This window comes from Vespula pensylvanica, chromosome 12 (assembly GCF_014466175.1).
Source record: "Vespula pensylvanica isolate Volc-1 chromosome 12, ASM1446617v1, whole genome shotgun sequence".
NCBI classification, from domain to species: Eukaryota; Metazoa; Arthropoda; class Insecta; order Hymenoptera; family Vespidae; genus Vespula; species Vespula pensylvanica.
Genome location: NC_057696.1, coordinates 4,526,862 through 4,553,854, shown reverse-complemented (window position 1 = coordinate 4,553,854; position 26,993 = coordinate 4,526,862). Strand labels below are relative to the sequence as shown.

Genomic DNA, 26,993 nt, shown 5'->3' with positions numbered 1-26,993 from the left:
TACTGATGCATTGGTTATAATATGTATTGTCTAAATTGTTTCATGTATTTTCTTCCAAAATCACCAAAATTTTCATATAAATGGAAATGATGTGGATGACATTGTGTACATAGTGTATTTTATTGCAATATGCAGTGTAACTCATTGTGGCATATAGTATTATTCCATGTTATGCTTTATATCATTATGTAGTACGTAATAATTATAATAATATTAATAAAAAATAAAGGTACCCTACATTCTACATGATATAATACAAATGTTTATGTCTGTATGTACCTGTACATATTGAAATTGATTAACATGTTACCAAGAAATAAATTTAAAAATGTGCAACTGTAAACAGTTCATTTTTTTTTTTTAAATCTATGAGCTAATTTTATCCACTGAAAGTTTGCAAAAGTTTCATGATTCTGTTTTTAGCTATATCCACAATGCTTGTAACAATGTAACATTGTCAACAATGTTGATGTAAAGAGCAAAAGATATGTTCGCATCCATACCCATTATCAATGCATGCAATATGTTGTTCATTTTTATAACAAAATTCACTTTTGCACGATCGAAGAATGGATAGCACATGATTTAAATAATATTATTTTTAGTTTAGTTATTTTGTCATAGAAAAATTGAAAACACAACTTATTTTCTAATAATTTGGTCACTTTCACATTGCATTCGATCACCATCCATTTCTCTACTTCTTATAACATTTGTTTCTTCATTCTTTGAATTTGTATTACATACGACGGGAGGTACTGTAACATTATTAATGTGTTTAAGAGTACCAGGAGAAAGAGGCACTGATGTACAAATTGTATTTTTAATAGCATTATTAACCATATTTGGCGGTTGATAAGTTGCTAAACTTTTCAGACCAATTACTTCTGGATTTTCTTTCCAAAAACGGTCGCCAATAATATCATCTACTAGCGGCACAACAGCAGGTTTTAATCGTCCTGTACCATCTGGCACCAATTTACGTAAAAGTGTAGTGCCTTTTCGAAATATAGCAGGTTCATTGTTATAATTTATTCCAAATTCTTGGAAAAGCAATTCATTTTTGTGCGAAGCTAAAGTACCTCTAAGCTTTTCTTCGGCCTACAAGGAGATATAAATTAAAGAGTATAGCATGCAACATAAGATACTTTATTAGATAATCTAGAATAGAAGAATTATACCTGGCTTGGAGTTAATTTTCCTTTAAGGACAAGATTCCAGAAACATGTATTATATAAATTATTCACATGAACATCTGCCTGACGCCAGGCCAAATAATCTCTTAAATTTTTATCAGTTGGATATAAGACAACACGCGCATCAAAGGATGGCGGATAGTAGAGATCTCTACCTCTGAAAAATCGAGGCCAATGATATACGTAGGAGGAGGCAAATAAAGAATTAACATTGGACATGAGTTTGGATGCTGAAAAATCAAACATTGCTGTTATATACGAATGGGAATTATAAAAAAAAATCATAAAATTGTTTATTTATAAAAAACGCTTTATACCCAAAGAAACTGATCGCGTACATACCTCTACGTTTATAAAGTTGTGTGTCTTTACGAAAGACAAAGGAATATTCGTCACTTTGTCCGAAACCTAATATTATTTCTTTAAAATCTTCCATAACAGTAATAGCAGCACGATTCATCAACTCCAAAGCGGCGACATCATTCGGCTTAGCAAATTGGTGCGCGTCGGTAAATTTCGAAAAATTTCTTCCGTCTATTCTAACCACAATCCAACAATTTGGCAAGCAATTATCGTCACGTTCGAATTCTTTAACATATTCAAATTTACTTTTCGCCATTGCTGTCAAACTTATGCGCCGGGATATGGCCACTTGTTTGCTCCAGCTAATGATTTTCAAGAAGCCACTTCTCTTCATTCGTTTCGAACCGTTGCACCGGGATAGAAGCACCGCTTCTCCTTCACTTTCTTCGATTGTACGCGCTTAAGATCATTCGCTCACTCATTCGGTTCACCGGATTCACTGTGATTGAAAATTCGTCAACAGCATTCGTGTGTCGTAACTTTATACATTTAATAGATTTTTATTTGAATGAAAGAAAACACTGTATCTCGTACATTGACGTGCAAAAGCTCTCTATCAACATCAACTGCATGTGACATATCCACGTGCACTTTTATTGGTTAAGTAAATAAATCCATCAAAAAATAAAGGTCAATGTAAACACGTTTGCATTGCACTTCTTCTATAATCGAAACAAATTATATATTTTTTTCCTTCTGATTTATTCCTACGTTTCCGTTAATTACGACGCTCATCTTTCCTACAGCTCTTTATAATTATTATTACACATCAAATATTTGTTCAATATGGATCTACATAAAAAGTATATGCAATTTTTTACAAACAATATATCCATATTGGAAATGATTGATACTTCGTTTAAAGATGATCCATTTGTTCATTTACATCGGTTAGTAGAATCATGTAATAATGAAATAATCCAAAATACTTTGGATATGAAAAAACTGCAAACTTTCCGTACAATATTATGCTACGAATATCAACTCAGATCTCATTCTAGTAATATATGTGAATATACAAATTTAGAAGATTTTTCTTTTCAAAATATTGAAAATATTTTATTCCCTCAAAATCAATGGCGTAGCATGTCGGAGATATTGATTCTTTACGATATTTTATTGTTACAAATGGTTTTGTATTGCGATATGCAATCTATTAAAAAAAAATTAGAACATTTCAGAAAGTTTAGAAATTTTAATCTTAATAATAGCAATGAAACAAGAGAGCTGTATATGAAAGTACTAGAGTGTTTTCTAGAAACATTGCAACTGCAATGTTATCTTTTTAAAAATGGAAAACAGAAGGAATATGAAGAATTTATTTCTTTATATATAGAAGATATAAAATGTTTAATAACTACAAAAGATGATATACAATGGAGATCATTAGCATCAATTATACCAAAACTCAATTGTACATTTGAAAAAAAAGAAGTAGTATTTCCTATCTGGAATCTTTTTCTAAATGAATTAAAAGATCTTAAAGATTTACTTGTCACAATCAATATACTTGCTGATCATTATTTTTCGTTAGAAAAAGATTCTCTTTGCGATCTGTATTATGATCTATACTGCAAAGATAGATTTTGGTGGATAATATCACAAGGATTAGAATCTTTTGTACAACAGTATCGGAAATGGGCATTATTTTTAATGAAGAAAGCAACTGACTTTATGAGTGAGATAAATTTTGAAAATTCGCATGTAGAAAAGAGTACATTGACTCCTTTTATATGTAATACTTGCTCTACAAATATAAAAAATAATAAAGAAAAATTTTTTTTGGTGTTAGAAGCATTGGAAGAAAAACAAAAACATTTAATATTGCCTGCTTTAACTTATTTACCTGGGTTGATAAAAAGTAATGAAGTGTGTGGCAATTGCTTTAATATTATATGGTTAGGTTGTATTTTTAAAAGAATATTGCAGCATGAAAATAATAATATAGTGAAGCTTGGATTATTAAATATTTGCAACATGGATATAATTATGTATGATGAACAGTTTCTTGGTTTTTTTGTAAATATTTTAAATAATACTTTTTTGTATGAAATAGAATCTGATAAGAATGAAACAGAAATAATAAAAGAACTTACGGCATTATTTTCCCGCATAATTAGACATAAAAATAAATTTATTGTAAAGTTTTTGTATCATATTAGTCTAATTAAATGGGATCCCGTAGCAATATTTTATGTGACACATATTCTTCATAACGTTTTTGAAGAGAATCAATATTATATTGAATTGGAAAACAATGATTTACAAGCTATTCAGAAATTGATATCATTAAATTTGAATTCACCCATTTTTTCTCATTTCCCATTAATTGTTCATTCACCCACTTTACGGATTGCTGCTAATATTAATATTATAAAAATGATCTCTTATTCTTCAATTTCAATAAATGATTTAGGATTACTTGCAAATGTTTTATCTACTTTTCCTTCAGAGGTTTTGAGAAGAGGTTCAAATACTTGGGAAATTATTATTAAATGGTTACCTAAAGTAATAGCAAAATGTAATGCCTCAAATTTTATTTGTCATATCTCAGAAAAATACCTTCTAAAAAATCAATCTGAGATAGATGTTAAAACATTTGCACTTATGATTTTTCTCCTATATGATGCAAAATTAATATTTCATTTCGAATCATGTCCTGCTATACAAGCAATAAAAACTTGTCTAGATTCATTGATAGGATCTGATATGAGACCATATTCTAATCTTTACTCAAATATTAAGATACTTGAATTAATATCATATTTACTAGAAGTTAATATGGGAAATCGTAATAATATCACACAAATGTTGTTTCCATATGGTGACATTGCTATGAGAGTTGTAATGAAAAATCTAAGAAAAGCAACAATGACACTGTGTTATGAAGATTTGAATAAATTTTTAAATATTATTATAACGTTTTTTAACAATAGAGATTTATTGTTTTCAAAAGAAGCAATGTGCATGTATGCAGAAAATTTACTTGTAAACATAAATAATGTAAAAGGTACTGAATATTTATCTACCTTACATATTTTACTTCACTGCCAAAACACAAATCTTGCATTACATTCAAAAGAAATGTATAAATTCTGCATAATAAATATGTACAAATTTCAAGTACTTAACAATGAATATTGTTACACGGAAAAAGAAAAAGGAAAGATTATGTCGCATTATTATTTTCTTATGACAAAATTAATGCATAATTATTTCCAACAATTTTCAATGGAATTATGGAAAATAGAATGGTGTGATATTATATCAAACTTGCTTCAATTGGAAGGTATTAAGATAATTCCAACAGTAGCAATAATATTAAAAACAATTATTGAAAAGAATGGGCTACAATGTTCAAACGATATAAAAAGTTTTACATCAACTGTTCAATTATGTTGGAGAATTACATTCTTAAATAAAAAAGATGGTATTTTCTTAGTAGCAGTTAAAAATCTTGTTGCAATTATAATGAATTCTAAGTTTCTGGAATTACCAAATATTGTAACAATTATAAATCCAGTAAGAAATAATATATTAAAATATTATTTTTGATTTATTATATCCTTATACTTAAATTGTATTTCAGTTTCTAACTCAATTGATTCAAGAAAGTGATAATATACCAAATCTAAAAAGAATATTGTTAATTCAAATGGAATCATTAGATGTAAATAATATATTCTATAATAAAATAAATTTTGATGAATTATTATTAGCATGCCTTCTTCACGGTTATGCTATTAGACGAGATAAAAAGATCGAGAATCAAACATATTCATATATTGAAAAAAATTTTCAACACTTCTATAAACTTCATTTGTCATTCACGTAAGGTTATGTACTGATATTTATAAAAAAAAATATTACGGGTTATTGTATTGATTAAAATATCTTTTTTTTTTGTTTTTAGTGATAATAATAATGATGCAATTGTGAGGGCACAAGCTATAGTATTACTACACAAAATAATTACCAAAAAACCTGAATATGCATCTATATTTTTGCATTCAGTTCTTGCAGAATTGGAGAAAAATAAAAATAAAAGATATTTTAAAGATTCTCATTTGCATAGAATAAAGCATAGACTCATACAAATATTATTGGTATTAGAACCAGTACTTAATACGGTAATAAAAAATAAAAAATATTTTGAAGAAAATTTTACAAGATTATTTTTGAGATAACTGTTTGTATAATAGACAAAGGAAATTTAATACAAATAATCATATTTTTTTATAGGAAAGTATTTCATCACTCCAAGAAACATTATGTAATTTAATTTTATTAGAAAGTAATCAACATAGTATACGTCTGATGCAAGAGTGGTTATTAATTAGGATTTTTGTAAAATATACTAATTTACATAACAAATTATGGAATTTCTTTGAAGAGGTATTGTAAATAATGCTAGAAAATGCATATAAAACTTGTTATCATCAATTATTTCAAATTATTTACAGAGTCTCTTGAAACGTCCTGGATGTACAAGTTCAATTGCAAGTGTGATATATCATGTAGCTCTACTTCTTTCTGAACAAACTCAATGTGATTTTCTTAGACAGGCCATGCCATATATTGCATGCTGCTGCTTAGGTCAAAATTATAATATGCGTCTATACAATCAGGTAAGTCAAACACATATTAGGATTATAAAATTAAAGTATAAAAAATTACAAGCTTTTTTTATTATATCAAAATAGGTAATTCTGGTAAAATTATATGAATTATTAAAATGCTTAAATTTTGATGATATTATATTAGAATATGCAGGATTATATAATGCAGCATTTAAAAGTTTGCAACACGGAAATTTAATGAAAAATTCATTGAAAATACAGGATGATTTTTATTTTTCTGTTTTTCATCCAATAGATGATTATAGTTTGCAGGTAATCAATTATATTGAAAAATGTATTATATTTAATCTATTATTAATTCTGTTGTATTCAAATACTCATATTTTTAGACTATCTATTTTGAGATTCCAAGATTGTCTACCATGGATGCAGATGAATGGATTGCACCTTATTTATTTCAAGATTTAAATTTTACTGAAACTATTGATCATCCTCTACGTTTGAAAAATTTAAATAAAAAATTAGCAGAATCTAAAATATCTATGCACTTGATAAAATCTGATCCATGTAAGTTAAAGTAATCATATACATGTTGTACAATTATATCAGTCTACAAAGAACTTACAAAAAATATATGTTTTGTAGGTAATAAGGAAACATCACATTTCAATGAAATAGATGATGATGGTTTATGTAATATACAAAAGAAAATTACGCCTGTTAAGTCAGTTACTTCTATTGAAAATAATATTGGGATGATGTCACTTCAACATTCTATATCTAATATCATAGATGAAAGTATTATAATTGTTGCATCTCTAATTGATCGTCCTGCTAATTTAGGAGGTCTTGCAAGAACATGTGAAATATTGGGTGTTAATGAATTAATTATAGGAAATTTACAATATACAAAAGGAAAAGAATTTCAAAATCTTAGTGTGTCTTCCGATAAATGGATAAATATCACAGAGGTATTTATTTAAAAATATTCATGCATATATTTTTTATAAAATTAATTTTCATGTAAAATGATAGGTAAAGCCTTATCAATTATGTGAATATCTCCTAAAAAAAAAAGATATGGGTTGGGATTTGGTAGGAGTTGAACAAACTGCTAATAGCACAAATCTTTTGAATATGAAATTTAAAAAGAAAACAATACTTGTTTTAGGGTAAGTACTAATAAAATTACCATGTAGAATTCTATGTAACTACTAAAAAAATTTTACAGAAATGAAAAGAGTGGTATACCAGCTAATTTGATACCCCTTTTTGATGTTTGTGTGGAAGTACCTCAAGTTGGCATCATACGTTCATTAAATGTTCATGTTACCGGAGCAATATGTATATGGCAGTATGCAAAACAACACATATTTGTTTGATATTCTTGATTATAAAAATTATTTTGTTTTTGTAAAAGATTATATATTACTGGAATAGTGTAAGTCTTGCAACGATTATTGTATAAGAAAAAATAAATATTATATATATAAATAAAATAACAATATAATAAACAAATGTATATTATGTCAAACTTAATAAATAAAATGCATTATTTAAATTATCTCTTGCATTATCATATATTTATGATGTTGTTCATCATCTATACATAATTATCTAAATATAGGTAAATTAGTTGCAGCTTACACTTTATATCCAACAATATGACGTTTTCCAATACATTCACCTATATAAAACCAACAATATACTTCTATCGCAACTAAAGTATTGAGCCAAGCCTCACGCACAGTTAATTCTTTATAACGACCAGATTTAGCAGCATTAATAAGATCTGCAATGCCTTTTTTCACTGCAGGTAATTCTGATGGTTTCGGTGGTACTAATTCCACTTTGGCATAAGCTTGAAAAACTTGTAGTTTGGGCTTTGCCTGTTCTAAAAGAGCTATAAAAAATAAATAATAATATGAAATATCTGATCTGCAATTAAATTTCGCCATTTAAAATTAACTATTGTAACTTTAAAAATGTGACTTTTAACATTTATAACTTAACCTCTTATCACTTGTATTTATACGTAAACCATTCAATGTTATTTATTATAATCAAATGAAATCGTGCAAAATTATAAGGCAAAAAGTGAAGAATATATATATATCTATTTGATATTCACAAAATCTAACAAAAATAGCAGTTATATAATAATGGTCGAGTTATAATGCACCGAATATGTGAGTGTAGGACAAATTCTTTTTAGTAATATAATTATTCCAAAACATTACATACTTTTCGCTAACGCAGTTACTTTCGCTGGTAAATTCGCCATTTTTATTTTTTACAGTCTCCTTTAAAAGTAAAACACAATAATTTGTAAATTCGTTTCTTGTTCGTTTCCTCCCAAAATCTTCTTCTCTTACATAGCTATGATGCGTCTGCGCAATTTTAAATCGAAACCTTACCTTCGTAAATGCAATGACCGCTGTAAGCTTTCGATCTTTATAGCCGATCTTCATTTATACAAATGAACATAGAACTATCCATCGCATTATAAGATATCAAAATAACTATACGTAATTGGCTAGCTTCAATATTAAATATGATTGGCTGTTAGCTAATCGAGTTCCTATTGGTTGTATAACTATCGAATCATTGTTATTATTGGCTATAAATCGAAGATTTGTATCCAATAACTGCCATACCCTATAAATTCCGTATCTATATCTAAACAAGTGGAAATAGTAAAATCATAAATTAAATTGTCGTGCACGTGTGAATCGTTATGCTTTGCATATATTTCATTGTGTAATTATTGTATAATTAACTTTGTGTTTTTATGTCCTTCATTCGTGTCTGTTTTTTATTATGATTTATTTCTACAATTGAATTACTAGATTAATATAAAAAGTATATTAAAAATAAGGGGATTGTATAAAAAAAATAATAAAAATGTTAACTCCTCGATTTGAAATAACACAAACCGACTTAGAAGTTACTTTTATTATTCATGCACCGTATGCCAATATTAAAGACGTAGAGATTGACGTTGAAGGAAATGATTTTAGATTTTATGCTACACCTTATTATCTTAGGTAAATTACAAAAATCCAATATGTTTTATTTATTACAGATATTATTATTTATTAAAAACATTTATCTTTTCTTTTATTATATGTTATTTCATTTACAGACTAATGCTACCAGGAAAAATAGAAGAGAATCATGCATCTTCCGGACGTTATGATTGTGAAAAGGGTGATTTTACTTTAAAATTTTCTAAAGTAAACAAAGGTGAATTTTTTCCTAATCTAGATATGATAACTACATTATTATCAACACCGAAAGTGAAAAGTACAATTGTTCCCAACATTGAAGTGATTGGTATGTTGTTAAATAAAGCTAATTTATAGAAAAATATTAAATGTAATGGTAATGAATTTACTTTTTTTTTTAATTCATAGGTAATCCTGCAAATTTAGAAAAAATAGATAAGAGTTCGGATGAAGATAATAATGAACAAAATGATAAAGAAGCATCAAATGAATGGTTTATTCCTCAATCAGTAGAATTAGATAATTTAGTTCTATCTATAAATTCTCCCAAATATGGATTTGCTAATAAAATCTCTGGTGCGTTAACAGCTTTTGAGGTATGTTTACATGATTGATATAGAATAATGTATGTATGATTCAATAATGTGTAATATATTTATAAATGATTAATCTGTAGCCAGCATGGATTAAAGAAATTATAGATTTGCCCATGCCTGATAAAATTCCTGAACACGAACGTAAATTTCTTCGTAAAAAAAAAGAATTGGAAGACTTTGACGAACAACATTATATGGCTGATCTTATGGAACCAGAATGTATTGAGCCGTATATTTCTTATATACCAGAATGGTATAATTTAAGGAAAGAAGACATTACATTTAATAAAAATGAAATTGACCTATTGAAGGAGTTCCCAAACAAAGAATATTTATTAGACGATAAGGAAATTCAATTATTACTTAAAAGTTTAATTGATATTTTATATGGTAGTTGTTATAATTATAGAACAACATTGGGTGATAATACTGTTGAAAGCGGATGGACAATTAACAAGTTGAGCTCAACTTTGTGTTGGTTTCAAGTATGTTCTTTTGTTTCTTATCATTTGAAAATTTTGATGTCAACTATTTTTATTTATAATTCTTTATATAATGTTATAGACTTTTTTTAATATGGATGAAGTTATAAACGCATGTATTAGAAGAGCACTTTGTTATCCTATATTAAGGAATTGGGACTTGGCTATCAAAGTTTTTGAAGATGTTAAACAAGTCGTAATGTTAGGTTCGTTAATAATAAGATATAATATAAACTTAAATAATATTTTAATTATATTTAATGGTATTTTCTGGTCAACAGGAAAAAAGTATATTATAAAACGTTTCTGTGAAATACATAGTTTATTTAATAATTCTTATGAACCACGATATCTATTGAATCAATTGTATATAAAGGATTACTTAATTTGGTTGCAAAATATTCCTGAATCTTTGATAGAATCACTTACTCCTATTTTAGATAATGTGAGTTTACTATAAAAACTTCTGATGTTATATTAGATATAATAGAAAAATTCTATATAGATTAATGAAAATTTTATTTTTTGTATTAAGATACATCCAAATAAAGAGGATGTACAGTTGGAATTATTAGAATTAGAAGAAGCGGCATATTCTGTTCAAAAAGAAGGCCTTGTGATAGAAAATATAGTACATGATATAACAGGACATGTACAGAATTTAACTATTCATGTTGCACAAAGTGACAAGTAAGAGTAATTAAATATCATTAGTAAATATAATTAAATAAGAATAAAAAAAATTGATATTATTACAATATAAAATATATATAATATGTTAATTTTTTTCAGATCATCTGACAGTTCAACTACCACTGATAGTAGTGACACAGATACTGATTCAGAAAGTGACAGTTCTAGCAGTAGTACTAGTACCAGTATCAGTTTAGATTCCGATGATTTAACTGATGCAGAATGAATTTTTTCTTTTTTAATATTTAGTATGAACATAATTTTAATGTGAAATACTTTTCTATTTACTATCTTCCTAACATTATTCAACAGTTTTATAGATTATTAAATTATATTTACATCTCTTTATAAAAAAAATCATTGTCTTCTCATACATATTTTTTATTTATTAATAAAAATCAAAAAGAATAAAGGAATGTTTTTCTTTTTATTTCAGTCTTCACGTGTGTGCGTGGGGTGTGCAGTGTAACATTAGGATTAATTGTATCCTGATTCTGATTCTTTAATCCTAGTAATACATAGGTAATCTTTTTTATAATATATTTGCTAATTAAATTACTGGTTAAAAATTCAAATAGATGAAGAATGATCTTTAATACATGATATTTTAAAAAATCGCAAGGTTTATATTTAGTTATTATTTTCTAAAAGATACTCGTTCTTGTATCTTTTATTTCGCTAGTTGCTAATATATGTTTGATATATTAGCAAACTTTTTCATCGAACGAGGAGCGACAAGATGTCGAGACATCAAATGTAGATAGAGGCATTTTTTATATTAAGTGTAGAACAGAGGCTCCGTTGTTCTCGTGTTTTCTAAACTCTGAGATTATTCGACGTTAGCTTGTCGGCGTACTTACATAGTACCAGTTAGCGTTCACGTTAGACAGTGTTTGTTTTTTATCGTGAACCGTGTTTTTTGTGACTCCTGCATACTTTCATTTATATTTTCTTTTAATCTTATTGCAGATTATATTTCCAATGATAGTTTTTGTTAATATAAAAATAAAAAATAATTAGAGTATACGGATGATAAAAATGTTAATGTCATATTGGAGAATATTTCTATTAATCAATGGAGCTTCTTTTCTCTTTGCAAAGTATTCCAACATAAGCGAATTTCGATCAAGCGATACTTTCAAAATTCGTACCACCGATGATATCGATTTAATATCGACAACTTGGAATCATGGCAAGGAAGAGAATAATAACAATCAATATCTGCATCATAGTTTCGAGAGTAATAGCAAAATGATCCGACGAAAAGCGGACTTGTTATCACATCTTTTAAAGATCCATATAGATCGCTTGAGAAACGAGACCGACGAGGTAAAACCAAATGATTCAAATTTGCCTGTTTCAAAGTATACAAACTACCGTCTCACTTTTGCCAGGTAGAACTCGTATTCCTCGTGGATGGATCTGGCTCAATTGGTCTAAACAATTTTCGTAGCGAACTCAATTTCGTAAAGAAACTTTTATCGGAATTTACGGTAGAGCCTTTAACCACCAGAGTTGCAATCGTCACGTTTGGCGGAAGAAGAAACATCAATCGTAACGTTGATCAAATATCCAAAACTGGAAGCGATAATCATAAATGTTATTTACTTAACAGGCAACTTAACAACATCAGTTATACCGGTGGTGGAACGTATACGCGTGGTGCACTTTTTGAAGCTCTCGTTAGTAATTTAAAATTGAAAGACATTTAAAAATAAATCATCACCGAGAAAAGGATTAATTAATGAGATCATTGCAACAGGCTATTCTTGAGAAAGGTCGGGAAGCAGCAAAAAAGGTAATATTTCTGATAACCGATGGCTTCAGTAATGGCGGAGATCCACGTCCTGTTGCTGATCTTTTGAAGAATGCTGGCGTTATGATATTTACCTTTGGGATACGTACGGGCAATGTAAAGGAACTTCACGATATCGCCAGTAATCCTGGATACACTCACAGTTATTTTTTGGATAGTTTCGCCGAATTCGAAGCGTTGGCTCGTCGTGCTTTACATCATGGTGAGGATTAAAGTAATTTGTCAAATACGATTGATGAGATACGATCGATCGAATATGTAACGATAATTTGTGTAGATTTGAAAACAGGAAAATATGTACCTGTGGCAGTTAGCAGTGATTGCGATATTTTATGTATGAACAATGAAATGAACAAAGTTAGAGAGAAAAATTGTTGCGATGATTTAGCGATCTGTTCGTGCGGCATAACAACCGGTCATTACGCTTGTATTTGTCCGGTAGGATTTTTTGGCTCTGGTTTTAAAGGTTCTTGCCAACGTGAGTATATTTTTCTACTAATCTTGTTAACAACTATTATATATATGTCTCTTAATTATAAATTATGTACAGCATGTCCAAATGGGACGTACGCTTCCGGCTATATTTCTGGGGATTCAACGTCTATCTGTATACCTTGTCCAGATGTTAATCACGTCACTTTGAAAGTACCTGCTACTACGGTGGAAGATTGTGTTTGTGCTTTTGGCTTCACCACTGATGGGAAAAAATGTGAAGGTAATAATTGTAAGACTACTCTATACACATCGATCTTATAAAAGAAATTTTGTATTGGATATAAAAAATGTATGGATGCATCAAAAATATATTAAATATTTATCGAATTAAGCCTTTTCCAGGTGCAAGCATTGGTATATCTCCCTGTAACAGAGTTTCACTTTCCATAGGATTCATTTGATCGATTGTGTACGGTCCGTATATTTCTAATTGAAAATCAGGCTTCGATGCAAGCCAACCATACTAGAAAAAATATAATTAATTGTTTAAATCAATCGTCAAATTGATTTCAAGCGATCATACTTCGCTATTGCTTGTTTCTGGTGTAGGTAAGCAAGACCTTTCATCTTTGATAGATAAATGATCGACGACTGTGATCTGTTTTTTCTCGCACAACTCTGTCATTTCCTTTTTCACGTTTCTACCAAATAATTACTGAGAAAAATATCGACTTCGGTCACACATACGCACACTGATCTTAATCAGAATCATTTCCGTACTTGTATTCATCCAGCAAAGGACCGTACGTTTGAAACCACATCATTTGCATCGCTCGCGTCTTCTTTATTTCTTCGGTTAAATTCCGAGAAATAGCAATGAAATCATAAGGCTTATTGCATCGTGCATCCATCGTTGAGATTTAATCAGTGAACTTAAGCGGACACAATTGGAATATGATCTCGAAAACAAATGAAACATTGCACTTTTCACGTTATTCGCATTGAACTATTTTCTTTTTTTTTTCTTTTTTTTTTTAGTTATAACATGCCCGAAATTAAAAGTACCAGAAAATGGATATCTGGTGAAAGCGAATGCCTGTAGCAACGTGGTAAACGCTGCTTGTGGTATAAGATGTAGAATTGGATTTCAATTGACCGGTGATAGTATTCGACTTTGTGAAAAAGACGGAACTTGGTCTGGTAATGAACCACAATGTTCACGTAAGTTTACTACTTATTACGTAAATGAACAATCCTTCATCTTGCTAGTAAAAAGATGTCTAATTAACGCTAAAGAAAGAGTATTTAACAGTAAAGACTTGCCCAGCACTGCGAGCACCGCTACATGGAAGAGTTCGTTGTCAACACGACGAAGTTTATCAGGATCGAATGAAGGAAGATTTAACTTCGTATCCGATCGATACGCGTTGCCAATTTAGGTGCGATGTCGGCTACCAATTGCGAGGAAGTAAAGTTCGAAATTGTTTGCCTGTTTCGCGTTGGGATGGTCTGGAAACAACTTGCAAACCGATTAAATGTGAACCCCTAAAGCAATTAGCAAATGGTATGATCTTCCCTACGAACTGCACGGGTCCTGAAAAGTTATCCTTCGCGATGAACTGTACTATTTTGTGCAAAGAAGGATACAAGTTGGAAGGACCACGAAGTAGGTTCTGCGGTGGACGTGCAGGTGTTTGGTCACAACGTTGCAGCGTCAATCGTTGCGTAGGTCAGTATTTTATTATTATTAATTATTGTTTTTATTCTATATTTATTTATGTTTTTAGATAGCACTCCACCAGTCATTGCATGTCCATCTTCCATAACCATTGAGAGTTTGCCCAATAAGAATTATGCCTATGTTAACTGGGCTGTACCAGAAGCTACTGATAACGACAGCGATTCCGTTGTTGTGTGGAGCAAACCACACATTGTTCTTCCACGGAAGATGAAAATTGGTACTCGTACTATCGTTTATGTAGCGCAAGATGCCAGTAGGAATAAAGCAAAATGTAAATTCCAGGTCAAAGTGATCGGTAAGTTGAAGAATCAATTTCATTCTATAACGAATAGAATTTATTTACGTGGTAATATATTGTTTTTGAAGATAAGGAACCACCGATGGTCGAAAATTGTATAGATCCTCCAGTGATATTTTCTGATCGTGAAAATGGAGCAATTAATGTCACCTGGAACGAGCCAGGATTTTACGACAATTCGAAGCTACCGATAAGAATTGAGCAAAGTCATCGACTAGAGGATAACGTGTTTCCAATTGGTAAAACACAAATTATATATAATGCTACCGATATGTACGGAAATATTGCGAATTGTATATTAAACATCACTGTTAAAAGTAAGAGATAGTAAAATATTTCTTTTTCATATTATATCGACTATCACATGGTTTACATTTAAACACGGTTTCAGATGTATGCAAGAATGTTACATTACCTTCAGACAAGCGCATAAATTGTTTATACAATTCGAATCAAACGTCACAATGCATAACTACCTGCAATGAAGGCTACGAATTGGTGCAGGAGACATCGTATCTTGGCCCTGTGAATGAGGATATGCCATTTAAATGTAACTCGGAAAATGAAACTTCGAATGATTATGTTATATCTGATTGCTTGGGTCAGTATATTACTATGTCCTTTTAATTAGATATACTATCAATTTGTATATTATATATTAATCCATATTCCACAGAATCCGAACAACTAAAAACTGTATATGTAGAAGGAAATATCGCTCTTGAAGGCGATACTAAATCGTTCTGTAATAACTCAACAAATCTTCGGGAAGTGAGCACATCAAAGTTTTTTGTTTAACAAATTTTTAGTTAGACTTATTGATTATTATTTCATTGCCGTGTGTAGTTAACCGATCGTATTACTGAAGACTTAAGATCGAAGCTAATCGATATCTGCAATAATGACGTTGAATGTAATCTCGTGAGCTTTGATCCTGAATGCGAAGACGACTTTTTTACTTCGAAAAATTTATACTCAAGTTTGGTAAGATTTCGAAGGGATGAAAGAAAAGATGAAGATAAAATTAAGAGGAAAAAAGAAAAGATCGAAATTAAGTTTAAATTCATTGGTACGTATGGATATTGTTTATATATTGATCATTTTATGAAATATGATATAATTATTGATATAGGAAAGATAATTAAAGAAAATCCAGACAATCCAAAAAAAGCATTGCAAAAGTTAAGAGATAAGATACAAATGATGACACATTCTGGAGAACTGAATCTACTAAATAATAAGACTAATCAAGAGATAGCTAAACTTGCACTTAATTTGCACATAGTATTTGGAGAAATACAAGATTTTTGTGAGCCTGGCAGTATACCTAGAAAGCATACTTGCAGTGAGACAAACATAAGATATATTGATATATTCTAATTATTAATCTATATTATAGAGTATGCAATTTATTAATTTTTTTCAGTAAAATGTCCTTTAGGTACTTTCCACGATACTTCCGCACGACAATGTCGACCATGCCCTTTTGGAGAGTATCAAGATGTAAGCGGATCCATACAATGCAAACAATGTCCTGAACATACTTACACTAGAAGGATGCGTACAAAATCATTACAAGAGTGTATATGTAAGAGATAATTAATGTGCAAATAATAGAAATCATTAACAGTTCTAACATATAGATATTTATACTATTAATTCTTTTTTAGCTGTTTGTCAGCCAGGATATTATTCCAAACGTAGACATCATGGATCTATTATATCTGTAGAACCTTGTATGTCTTGTACTTTTGGCTTTTACCAACCAAAATATGGTCAAATAACATGTTTACCATGTCCGGCGAATACAACTACTCAAAATCGTGGTTCTATAACTATAAATGAATGCATAAATCTTGATATAACAAAAAATGATATTTGTTATACAAAACCTTGTTTGAACGATGGTCAATGTTTAGAAAAAGAAGATGAAGATTATATTTGTGAATGTCGTGATTATTATGTTGGTAAGAACATAAAGTTTGATTTGTTGTATCAATTTTTGAATTGTTATAACAATTTTTTAGTAATACATTTTTTTTAGGCACACAATGTGAAATATTTCAAAATCCATGTAAATCTTCACCATGCTTAAATGAAGGATTATGCATTGTACATGAAGCTAATAAAAACATGCCATATTATTGTTCTTGTAAAAGTGCTTATACTGGACAAAATTGTGAGGTAAAAAATTTAATTATTACTTTTAAATAGTTAACATCAATTTTAAATTAACAAATACAAAAATTTTCTGATTTAATTTCTAGGTTTATATCGATGAATGTACTCATAATCCTTGTCAAAATGATGGAAAGTGTGTTAGCACAGAGAATGACTACGTATGTATATGTAAAGATGGTTTCGAAGGTAATTATATATATAAATTTTGAAATATTTTCTATATATTTTAAGTGGCTCTCTATATATCTAGTATCGTATTTTTAGGTGATTTCTGTGAAACTTCTGTAAATTATTGTGATCTAATGCCTTGTGAAAAGGGATCAACATGTAACATTGTGAATCAAACATGGTATTGTTCTTGCATATCTGGCTTTTTAGGACGTCGTTGTAATTTATTACCATGTGATTGGCTTCCTTGTCATGAAAATTCTATTTGTATAAACATCATGGAAAAAAATGCAACAAGAAATAGTTACAGGTTTGAATTTTAAACTACTCAATGAAAATGATTACTTTATTATATTTTATAAAAGAGATTTGAATATATATATATATATATATATATGTATTCCTCGCGTATATGTTTTATTATTTTTAAAAGATGCGAATGTCCGATTGGATATACTGGAAAAGATTGCACAAAAAAGATCGATTACTGTAGTAGTTCACCTTGCAAAAATGGTGGACAATGTAAAAGTATATCTTTTAATTATACTTGTATCTGTCCTCTATCATTTATAGGAAATAACTGTGAAATTGGTAAGTTCATAAAATATGTTAAATTAATTTAATTTAGTAATTTTGCTATTCTCTATATTTTGGAGATATATTAATTCTGAACATCTATATATTTAAATCTTAAATGAGATGTTTTTGTAACAAAGAATTGACATCCGATTATATCATGCATTTTGTGAGATCCAGTACAACTAATTATGTGATGATGAAAGGTCCAATAAAAAATATATCACAGGTAAAAAATTAATAGGAAATCAAATATTACGTAGCCTACATTTTATTCTTTTATAAATTTCTTTTTTAGTTGACTATTACTGTGTGGTTGCAATCCATGGACACTTTTAATTATGGTACTGTACTTTCATATGCTACACATGATGAAGATAATGCGCTTACAGTAACAGATTATAATGGGTGAGTCATTTCTTTCTATAACTATTATTATTTTGAAATATCACTTAAAATATTTAATAAAAAATTTTATATAGTTTTGTATTATATATCAATGGGCATGAAGTAGTAACCGACATTAAAGTTAATGATGGTTATTGGCATTTTCTTTGTATTACATGGGAGAATACTAATGGATCTTGGAATATTTTTCTTGATGGAATACTTAAAGATTCTGGTACAAATTTAGCAAAGGGTTTAACTATTCCAGGTAGATTTCTATTAGATTATTTATTATTAATGTAAAAACTTATAATGATCTTCATCTTTAGGTAATGGATCCTTCATTATTGGACAAGAACAAGATCGAATGGGTGGTGGTTTTTCTGAATCAGAATCATTCGTGGGTAATATTACATTATTAGATATTTGGGATTCGACTTTTACAAATGATTATATAATGCACTTATATAGAACATGTGAAAAATACTATGGCACTCTTTTTACATGGTCTCACATATTGGAACATATGTATGGAGATATTATGGTAATTATATCTTTTTTATTAATAAATTTAATAACTTAATTAAATTAAACATTCCTACAATATTGTAAAAATATGTCATGATTTTTTTTTAGATCATAAACAGCCAATTTTGTCGTGGTTGCTCTCTACCAGTTGTACCATTTAAAGGTAACGTAAATACTACAGAAGATTTATTAGAAGCAACTTATTATTGTGATACTGGATATGTGCTTAAATTTGGTGGTAAAGAACAACAAGTACTAAGAAGGAAATGTCTTAAAAATGGTGAATGGGAAGGATCTGATATACCTAAATGTCTTAGTAAGACTTACAAAATTATTTAAAACTGAGGATTATTATAGTTTTATTTGTTTTATATTTTTTATAATTTTTTAGAGGTAAAATGCGGCTTTCCTGGATATTTTCCACGCGGTTATATAAGAGGCTGGTCATATTTTTTCGGAGATGAAATTTATTATTCTTGTATCAGTGGCTATGAACTCCATGGAAGCGTACGTCGAATATGCAAATCAAATGGAAAATGGAGTGGATTACCACCTCTTTGTATTGGTAAAATTTATAACTACATATATTCTGTTAATGAATTATTCAATTTAGAAAAGTTTAAGTAAATATTTTCTTGTGACAGGAGTAACATGTAAAAGTTTACTGGCACCAGAAAATGGAGATATAGAGTACATAATAGAAGAGAATGAGAGAGATGACATTACAATTTTGCAGGTATAATATACTTCTTTAAGAGCAATGTTTAATATTATAGCAAATGTTTATTTTATTGTTATTTTATTTAGGCAGGACAACAAATTGAATTTAAATGTAATTCCGGATTTCGTTTGGTCGGAGAAAAATATCTAACATGTTTAGAAACTGGTATATGGAATCATGATAATCCAGTTTGCATTCCTTACAGTTGTCCACCGCCGATAAAGTAAATTTTTATATAAATTTTGCAAAACAATTATTTTTTTATAAAATTAAAGGTTCTTACTTTTTTTTTTTTTTTAATATAGGATAGAGCATGGTTACATGAAAGTAATTACTAATGGAAATGAAAAATCTTTTAGTTCTTCCAAATTCAAAGAAAATTCTACTAATGACCCTTTTGCCAGAAACTACTTTTATGGTGATACTATTGAATATTTTTGTGATCCTGGTTATAAATTCGAAAACAATAATTCTTCTACAATGTTTATTCTGCAATGTTCCAACAATGGTTTGTGGTCTAGTTACTTTCCAAATTGCACTCTTATTAAATGTCCTTGGCCAAACCCAGTAGAAGAAGGAAAGATATTTTTAAGTATAAAAGGCAATTTGACCTTGGAGATTCCAACAGTTTCAGAAGGATCATATTGGACACAACATTTCAACGATAAAGAATTAAAAGAGAATTTTGTTCTTAATACAGAAATTATTGTTACTTGCAATTCAGGATATACATTAATAGGTAAAAATAGTAGAATATGTAGCAACGAAGGGATTTGGATTCCAGATAATCAGATTTGTGAACCACGTAAATGTTCAGTTTCTAATCATTTAGTTTCACGATTTCTTAATATCAATGCACTGAATAATGTGCATAATAAAAGTGAAAAATACAAAGAAGAAAGTTATAAAAATATGAACAATTCTTATGGAAATATTCACTTTTACATTGAAGGAGATATTTATAATAAAAGGATTCTTATGACGTGTCAAAATAATATGAGTCATTCAAATGCTTTTACTGGTGATGACAAATTAAATATTACATGGATTTGTAACGAAAGTAATCAATGGAAACTCGTGAATTTTTTACAATATAATAATAAATTTATACAAATACATGATTCGAAAAATGAAACATGCGAAGGAGTACTGTGTGCTACATTCATTAATATTACCAATATCAATATGAATGATTTAAAAAATGCTATTGATATCTTTACCTTTAGTTGTCAAAGAAACTATGTTCTTGAAGGCACTGAAACATTAACGTGTCATTCAAATGGCACATGGTCTGCTATGCCTTTGTGTAAACGTAAGTTAAGAATTATTAATTGTATAAAGAAATCTAGAATATTGTTATTTTCAGATATGACTTGTCGAAATCCAATATTACCATTTAATACAGTATTAAAACAAAATGGAACTGATTATAATGTTGATGATATAATTCATTTTGAATGTATACCTGGATATCGAATTTTTGGGCAATCAACTGCAAAATGTCTTTCTAATGGAAAATGGTCCAAAATGCGCGGCAGGTGTTCTAGTAAGTTACATAAATACTAAATCTGCATAAATACTAAATCAAACCTTTATTTTAATATTTATGGAAGATACTGTTCATTTGTTATACTTCTAGAAATATCGTGCGGCAAACCTGTAGTACCACCTGGTATAATTGTTCAGGGGCCATCTTATTTATTTCGAGAACAACTTGCTTATATTTGTCCTAATGGTAAAAAGGTAGGTTCAATTACTTGTAAATCCGATGGAAAATGGAGCGATCCTCCACAATGTACTAACAAATAATTATAGAAAATATATTGCAATATATAATTAAAATGCAAATAATAATTAAAAAATATATAAAAATACGCACGAACACATAAACGGTCGTATATATTTTCATATCATTTTAGCAAGAATGTTTAAATTCATATAATTATCAAAGTAAACATATATACATATATGTACATATACGCATACGTGTATATATTTATTTGTGAGCTAAATAACACTAATGATAAATGAGTATAAGTTCATATAAAAATATATTAAAAGTAAGAAACTTTTTGTACATTGCTGCAAAGCAATTTAGATATCCAGTGTTAAAAATAAATTGTTTATACAAATTTGTCAAAACTAATATTTCGTTGTCTATCAAATATAAGTATTTACTATTACTGTGTGTGTTGTACAATGAAATGCACAATTAGATATGAAAATTACGAAATTTTTTTATAGATATAGAAATGTGCAATTTGTTTTCTGTTACATGTTTTCTCATTGCCCTACACTCCTGTTTATGAAAAATTTAGAGAAGTGATTGTTTTTCAAACTTTTATGAAATTTGAGATCCTTAGACTTCTTTTGTCGGCACATCCTATATGCTTCATAGCTTTTAAATATAGTGATGTGTACATATTACATGAAGATAATTTATTTTATCAGACTATTAGAGGAAGGGCAATGAAAATAGAAATATCATAAAATATCCCAATTTGAAAAACTTACATTCCAAAATTATATCTATAAATATTGTATAAATGAAGCACCATCTGATAATCTTAGTTTATATTCATTTTTAGCCTCATCAAAGAGAGAGATAAACAAAAATAATTAAATAATTAACATGTTATTTTTAATTTGTCTTAAACTGTCCTATGATGATCACAAAGTTAAGAAACAGTTTAAAAAATAATACAATATTACACAAAAGTAATATAAATTAATAATTTCTAATGATTTTTCATAAATCAAACGTTTTAAAAAAGAAATTGTATCAAAGTACATAAATATTAAATGTACACATATTTTAAATATTGCTATTAATTTTCCTGCCAAACAGAATAATGCACAATTGATTTATAATATCTTAATTATTTATTTATATCTTAGAGCTCTCTTCAAAGCTCTGTTTTAGAATTGCCGGAATATTTAGGCTTAAGTTCTTCAATCCGTTTAATAAAGTCTGTCTTTTCTATGCATCCTTCACACGACTCTTCCCAATCATTTAAAATTTTTTTCAAATCTCTTACTTTTAACTTTTTCAAATCCACTGTTCTAAGATCTATTTGTTTTTCTGTAACAAAAGCGGAATGTTATATGATCGCTATTATTAATTAATATTATTTCTAATACATAATAATATTACATAAAATAGTATTTTATGATATACAATTTTTAAGAAATACATATACCATATCGTAAATCACATATCTGTGGGTCCTTTTTCTTTAATTTTTCACATATTTTATCTGCAGGCATAGACCACGACACTGGTTTGCTAAGTTCTCCCAAAATGCCTGTGGCAGATTCTTCTAAACCACCTAAATAATAGCACTAAGAGATACAAGCAAGATTATTTTTATAACTGCATGCTTTTATATGAAGATTATTTGTATGGTAAAAGTACTTACAAATCTATTTTCTTTTGACTTCGTAGTTTTACAAAATTCTTTGAACTCTGACTCTATTTTTTTAGGATCATCTTTAATATCATTTGTTAAAGTTTCAACAAATTTATTTACAGTAGTTACACATACTATAAAAAAAGATAAACAAATAAGTAACTAAAGATAATATATTATTTGATAATAAAAATGCAATATATAAGAATAAGTTACCTTCGCATTCTCCTTCTTTTAAAGCTGTTATAAAGGATATCATACTAAAAGTTACAATGATAGTAAACCACATTTTAATATCCATTTTTATAAATGATATACACTAAAAAGTTAATAAATCGTTTAGTTTGACGTTAATAAAACTTTTTTACTTAAATAAAACATTTGCGAAATCAAATACCGCTTTAATAGGTTAAGAATAAACAATGGTGATATACAAAATACATACGATAAGAATTAGTTCAATAGACGTATATTAAGTAAGTAGCAGCTTTAAAACTTAATAATCTTTCTTGAATTTATATTTTTTAATTTGAACAATTACTGTTTTAACGCATTCTTCCAGCACAGAACGAACAAAACTTCACACTACTTTTATACACGTTAGATAGTGTCAAAAATCCGGAAATAGACCTGGCGTATTCTGATTGGTCCTTATTCAAAATTCGTTTACATGTATTAAATGACACGATAAAATGAAAATATAATATAAAAATATACAAATATCCTAAATATTGTACAATTTTACTTATAATTTTTAATTAAAAATCAACGAGAAGGTATTTCTACAGTTTCTGAAAATCACAAATTGCGATAATACGAATATTCTTCAAACGACCAATCATTACACATTTTCTGACTAATTCAAATTTGATTGGTTTTTTATATATACGTGTAATCGCAAAATCGACTAAGGTCTTAACCACAAAGTAAAATGTGAAAATTTTGATAATTTTATAAATTAAATCTTAATAATACATGTAGGTTAGAGTATATTAATAATTTTATATTACACGTATATATTACCAACTTAAAAATTTGTTATTTTATGTATCGACTTTTGGTAGTACTCTATTCACATTTTTGGTTAAGTTTTCGATCGATCGATTACGGTATTTCATTGCAAACAGTTGCGGCTTTCATTGTAAACTGTTATAAACAGTCATAACATTTTGCATTGTTCTATTCGTTTCTAAGTTTAGTGAATGTGCTTTATGAGATGATAACGAATTTGTAATTTACTTGACATTTCTTTTAAAATTAAAAAGAAAGAGACACCATGGCTGATTCATCTTACGAAAAAGGATTGACTGAACTTTCAAAAATGAAGGTACGTTGATTGAATCAAATTTAATACTTTATCGCATTCTAACCTATTTCTTATTAGGAGCATAAATTTTTATATTAAAATTTATTTTGTTTTTCACGTCATTATGAATAAGAAGTATAATATTACGGTGAATTATAATATTATTTTTTAGAAATAAAATTTTATATCAAAAATTATTAGTAATAAAATGCATTAATTATTAATTTATAATGTGAATCAATAAATAAATATATTTATTTTGCAAGGTTGCAAATCTGAAGGTAGAATTAAAACAAAGAGGTCTTCCTACAACAGGGAACAAAAATGAATTGGTTGAAAGGCTTCAATTAGCGATACATGGTGGTAAGTAATATTATATATAATTTCTTAGATACAGGTATATATAAGCATGTTTATATTTTATATTTTAGATTCTGCATTATCTTTGGATGAAACAGCAGAGGAAATATTAGATGAAGATGCAGTTCTTGGTGTAAGTAATATGTGTGTGTTTGTATTATAAAAATATATATTATATTTTAATAATATTTAAATGTTCTTTAAATAATATATCAAAATGTTATTGTATTATGTAATTTTATAGGATGAAGAAATAGAAGAATTATCAAGTAAACCTGATTCACAAGAGATTAATGAGAAAAGAAAGTTGTCAGTAGAAAGTAATGTGAGTAATACAAAAAAAATAGTTTTAAATCGTAAACCTGTGATTGAAGATGTTAAGATGGATGAAGTAGAGAAACACGATAATGATACAAAATCTTCAGAAAGTGCATCTCCCGAGAAAAAAATTATAAAATTATCAGAGCTTGGTACCAAGGAGGTAAAAATTTATAACACATAATATAAAATTATGTTACTACATTATAATAACTTAATAATTAATGTTTATTATTTTTATATACATACATATATATATATATATAAATAATAGAGATTAGAAATGAGAGCAAAAAAGTTTGGACTACCATTATCAGAAGCTGCAAAAAAGGAAGCTCGATCAGCAAGATTTAGTGTTAATAATCAAAATAACAAATCAGCTGCATCTGTAAAAACTCCCGTAGTAAGTTTTATTTTCAAATAAAATTGTCTATTGCTAGTTTATAATATTATTAATTATTTAATATTATTTTATATATGTATATATGTACATAGCACACAACTTACGAGGTCTTAAAGAAACGTGCAGAAAGATTTGGAATGTCAGTTTCTAGCGTAATGGATAAGGTAATAATTAAAAATACTTTGATAAATTTTCTTTCTTTTAATATTGATCACCAAAATAATCATTTTTTAGGCTGAATTGGAAGCACGAATAGAGAAGAGAAAAGCTAGATTCGGAGAAGTGAAACCAATCGAGAAAGTATTTCCTAATAAAGTCAAAATTGTTAAATGATATTCGTTATTGTATACTAAGACAGTAATTTAGATTACCACATATCTTGTTTTTTCAATAAAATAATATACTATAAAGATGGCGTACACCTATTAAACGACATGTTAAAGCAACTACGTTTCAAAGATAACAGTATTATAATGTGGATAAATGAATTTCACATACAATGGTATTCCACATAACTTATTTATAAAAGTTCTTAAAAAAAACGTTTTGATGTTTTCATTTTCTAGCAATTCAAGAATAATGTATTGTTTTAATATGTAAAGATATTGCTATGTAAATAAAAGACGCACATTTTTAAAGTTGAAAACTTTGCTATTAAGACTGTTCACCTAATAATATTGTTGAAGACTTGTGTGAATCTAGAAACGAATATGGAAATAAATAAAACCACGAAAAACAAGGCTGGAAATTTATTTCATAGATAGTGTGCAAATGAACTAATACTTTGATCTAAAAAAAAAATATATAATTATAAATATTACATATATTTCACTAATTATTATTTTTCACTAAATTATCGACAAAATCTTAATTTTAGTCATAAATTTATAAACTTTATATACATGTGTCTTCAGAGTTCTATATATTTAATTTATTTATTTGTGCAAATATTATTAGCAATATAGTGATTCTATGCAGCTATTCGTTCAGTAATTTATTCCATTATATCGAGAGTAGTACTGATCCAAATTTCATCGTGTAGAAATTGTTGCATCTGAAGACCTACGGGTTAACGGTGATTCATATAAATAAAATAAATAAGAATAAAAGATTATAAAGGAAAACAAATAAAAATATGAAAAAACAATAAAGATAATGTAATTTCTCTGCGAGTTTTTTTAATAAATTATTTTAGAATTCCATTATATTCAGTCTGAATATCTATTGCAACATTATCACATATGGAAAAAATAAGTATTTTAATGTTCAATTACAATTAGATTGAAGAGATTTTGGAAAAGTTTTAAAATATGCAGCCATTCGCCCGATAGTACTTGCTTTATATAATTCAGCTATAGATTAAGATATATAAGAAGTACTATCGACCCAGGTCCCACCGCGTGGAGGTAGCTGCATCTGGGGACCCA

At 28.2% G+C, this 26,993-nt stretch overlaps 8 protein-coding genes across 13 annotated transcripts; 4 read left to right on the top strand and 4 right to left on the bottom strand.

Moving 5' to 3' along the window:
- Window positions 1-363: 363 nt before the first annotated feature.
- Window positions 364-1,893, bottom strand: LOC122633496 (probable tRNA(His) guanylyltransferase). 2 transcript variants are annotated; one of them, XM_043821450.1, is made up of 4 exons: window positions 1,539-1,893; window positions 1,182-1,426; window positions 841-1,101; window positions 364-758 (listed from the first exon to the last, which is right to left on the bottom strand). In XM_043821450.1, exons 1-4 carry the CDS (start codon window positions 1,891-1,893, stop codon window positions 705-707), a joined length of 915 nt encoding a protein of 304 aa, XP_043677385.1. In that variant the 3' UTR covers window positions 364-704. The 2 variants fall into 2 exon arrangements, with proteins under 2 accessions (XP_043677385.1, XP_043677384.1); XM_043821449.1 differs by having other exon boundaries at window positions 364-1,101.
- A 451-nt stretch (window positions 1,894-2,344) lies between these two features.
- Window positions 2,345-7,696, top strand: LOC122633480. Of its 2 annotated transcripts, none has more exons than XM_043821410.1 (10): window positions 2,345-5,081; window positions 5,149-5,390; window positions 5,473-5,689; window positions 5,802-5,954; window positions 6,023-6,187; window positions 6,263-6,451; window positions 6,529-6,706; window positions 6,785-7,110; window positions 7,175-7,311; window positions 7,371-7,696. In XM_043821410.1, the coding sequence occupies exons 1-10, from the start codon at window positions 2,346-2,348 to the stop codon at window positions 7,519-7,521; spliced, it is 4,494 nt and encodes a 1,497-aa protein (XP_043677345.1). In that variant the 5' UTR covers window position 2,345; the 3' UTR covers window positions 7,522-7,696. The 2 variants fall into 2 exon arrangements, with proteins under 2 accessions (XP_043677345.1, XP_043677343.1); XM_043821408.1 differs by having other exon boundaries at window positions 6,782-7,110.
- LOC122633506 (ATP synthase subunit g, mitochondrial) lies at window positions 7,695-8,643 on the bottom strand. Of its 2 annotated transcripts, XM_043821462.1 has the most exons (3): window positions 8,557-8,643; window positions 8,384-8,442; window positions 7,695-8,042 (listed from the first exon to the last, which is right to left on the bottom strand). In XM_043821462.1, the coding sequence occupies exons 2-3, from the start codon at window positions 8,421-8,423 to the stop codon at window positions 7,783-7,785; spliced, it is 300 nt and encodes a 99-aa protein (XP_043677397.1). In that variant the 5' UTR covers window positions 8,424-8,442; window positions 8,557-8,643; the 3' UTR covers window positions 7,695-7,782. The 2 variants fall into 2 exon arrangements, with proteins under 2 accessions (XP_043677397.1, XP_043677396.1); XM_043821461.1 differs by lacking the exon at window positions 8,557-8,643 and having other exon boundaries at window positions 8,384-8,550.
- A 190-nt stretch (window positions 8,644-8,833) lies between these two features.
- On the top strand, window positions 8,834-11,321 carry LOC122633490 (protein SHQ1 homolog). The gene is made up of 8 exons (XM_043821432.1): window positions 8,834-9,186; window positions 9,285-9,475; window positions 9,556-9,743; window positions 9,824-10,228; window positions 10,308-10,431; window positions 10,507-10,670; window positions 10,761-10,915; window positions 11,018-11,321. The coding sequence occupies exons 1-8, from the start codon at window positions 9,044-9,046 to the stop codon at window positions 11,142-11,144; spliced, it is 1,497 nt and encodes a 498-aa protein (XP_043677367.1). The 5' UTR covers window positions 8,834-9,043; the 3' UTR covers window positions 11,145-11,321.
- Window positions 11,322-11,389: 68 nt separating this feature from the next.
- On the top strand, window positions 11,390-21,952 carry LOC122633479 (sushi, von Willebrand factor type A, EGF and pentraxin domain-containing protein 1-like). 3 transcript variants are annotated; one of them, XM_043821405.1, is made up of 31 exons: window positions 11,390-11,440; window positions 11,888-12,247; window positions 12,313-12,600; window positions 12,681-12,936; window positions 13,012-13,212; window positions 13,285-13,449; window positions 14,208-14,390; window positions 14,482-14,898; window positions 14,957-15,205; window positions 15,277-15,525; window positions 15,600-15,809; window positions 15,885-15,979; window positions 16,055-16,277; window positions 16,341-16,553; window positions 16,635-16,796; window positions 16,879-17,175; window positions 17,253-17,392; window positions 17,476-17,575; window positions 17,654-17,867; window positions 17,991-18,148; window positions 18,274-18,362; window positions 18,432-18,541; window positions 18,616-18,788; window positions 18,850-19,064; window positions 19,157-19,364; window positions 19,440-19,613; window positions 19,693-19,784; window positions 19,856-19,992; window positions 20,075-21,081; window positions 21,136-21,315; window positions 21,409-21,952. In XM_043821405.1, the coding sequence occupies exons 2-31, from the start codon at window positions 11,948-11,950 to the stop codon at window positions 21,576-21,578; spliced, it is 6,675 nt and encodes a 2,224-aa protein (XP_043677340.1). In that variant the 5' UTR covers window positions 11,390-11,440; window positions 11,888-11,947; the 3' UTR covers window positions 21,579-21,952. The 3 variants fall into 3 exon arrangements, with proteins under 3 accessions (XP_043677340.1, XP_043677342.1, XP_043677341.1); XM_043821406.1 differs by lacking the exon at window positions 11,390-11,440 and having other exon boundaries at window positions 11,531-12,247; window positions 14,497-14,898; XM_043821407.1 differs by lacking the exons at window positions 11,390-11,440; window positions 21,409-21,952 and having other exon boundaries at window positions 11,530-12,247; window positions 20,075-21,058; window positions 21,136-21,269.
- On the bottom strand, window positions 13,193-14,187 carry LOC122633504. Its single transcript, XM_043821459.1, has 3 exons — window positions 13,950-14,187; window positions 13,753-13,870; window positions 13,193-13,692 (listed from the first exon to the last, which is right to left on the bottom strand). Exons 1-3 carry the CDS (start codon window positions 14,078-14,080, stop codon window positions 13,549-13,551), a joined length of 393 nt encoding a protein of 130 aa, XP_043677394.1. The 5' UTR covers window positions 14,081-14,187; the 3' UTR covers window positions 13,193-13,548.
- Window positions 21,953-22,629: 677 nt separating the features above from the next.
- On the bottom strand, window positions 22,630-23,795 carry LOC122633502 (mesencephalic astrocyte-derived neurotrophic factor homolog). Its single transcript, XM_043821456.1, has 5 exons — window positions 23,625-23,795; window positions 23,396-23,498; window positions 23,189-23,313; window positions 22,970-23,111; window positions 22,630-22,851 (listed from the first exon to the last, which is right to left on the bottom strand). The coding sequence occupies exons 2-5, from the start codon at window positions 23,478-23,480 to the stop codon at window positions 22,676-22,678; spliced, it is 528 nt and encodes a 175-aa protein (XP_043677391.1). The 5' UTR covers window positions 23,481-23,498; window positions 23,625-23,795; the 3' UTR covers window positions 22,630-22,675.
- Window positions 23,796-24,135: 340 nt separating this feature from the next.
- Window positions 24,136-26,212, top strand: LOC122633500 (SAP domain-containing ribonucleoprotein). Its single transcript, XM_043821454.1, has 7 exons — window positions 24,136-24,506; window positions 24,752-24,848; window positions 24,917-24,978; window positions 25,090-25,326; window positions 25,438-25,566; window positions 25,659-25,730; window positions 25,801-26,212. Exons 1-7 carry the CDS (start codon window positions 24,456-24,458, stop codon window positions 25,897-25,899), a joined length of 747 nt encoding a protein of 248 aa, XP_043677389.1. The 5' UTR covers window positions 24,136-24,455; the 3' UTR covers window positions 25,900-26,212.
- Window positions 26,213-26,993: the final 781 nt, after the last annotated feature.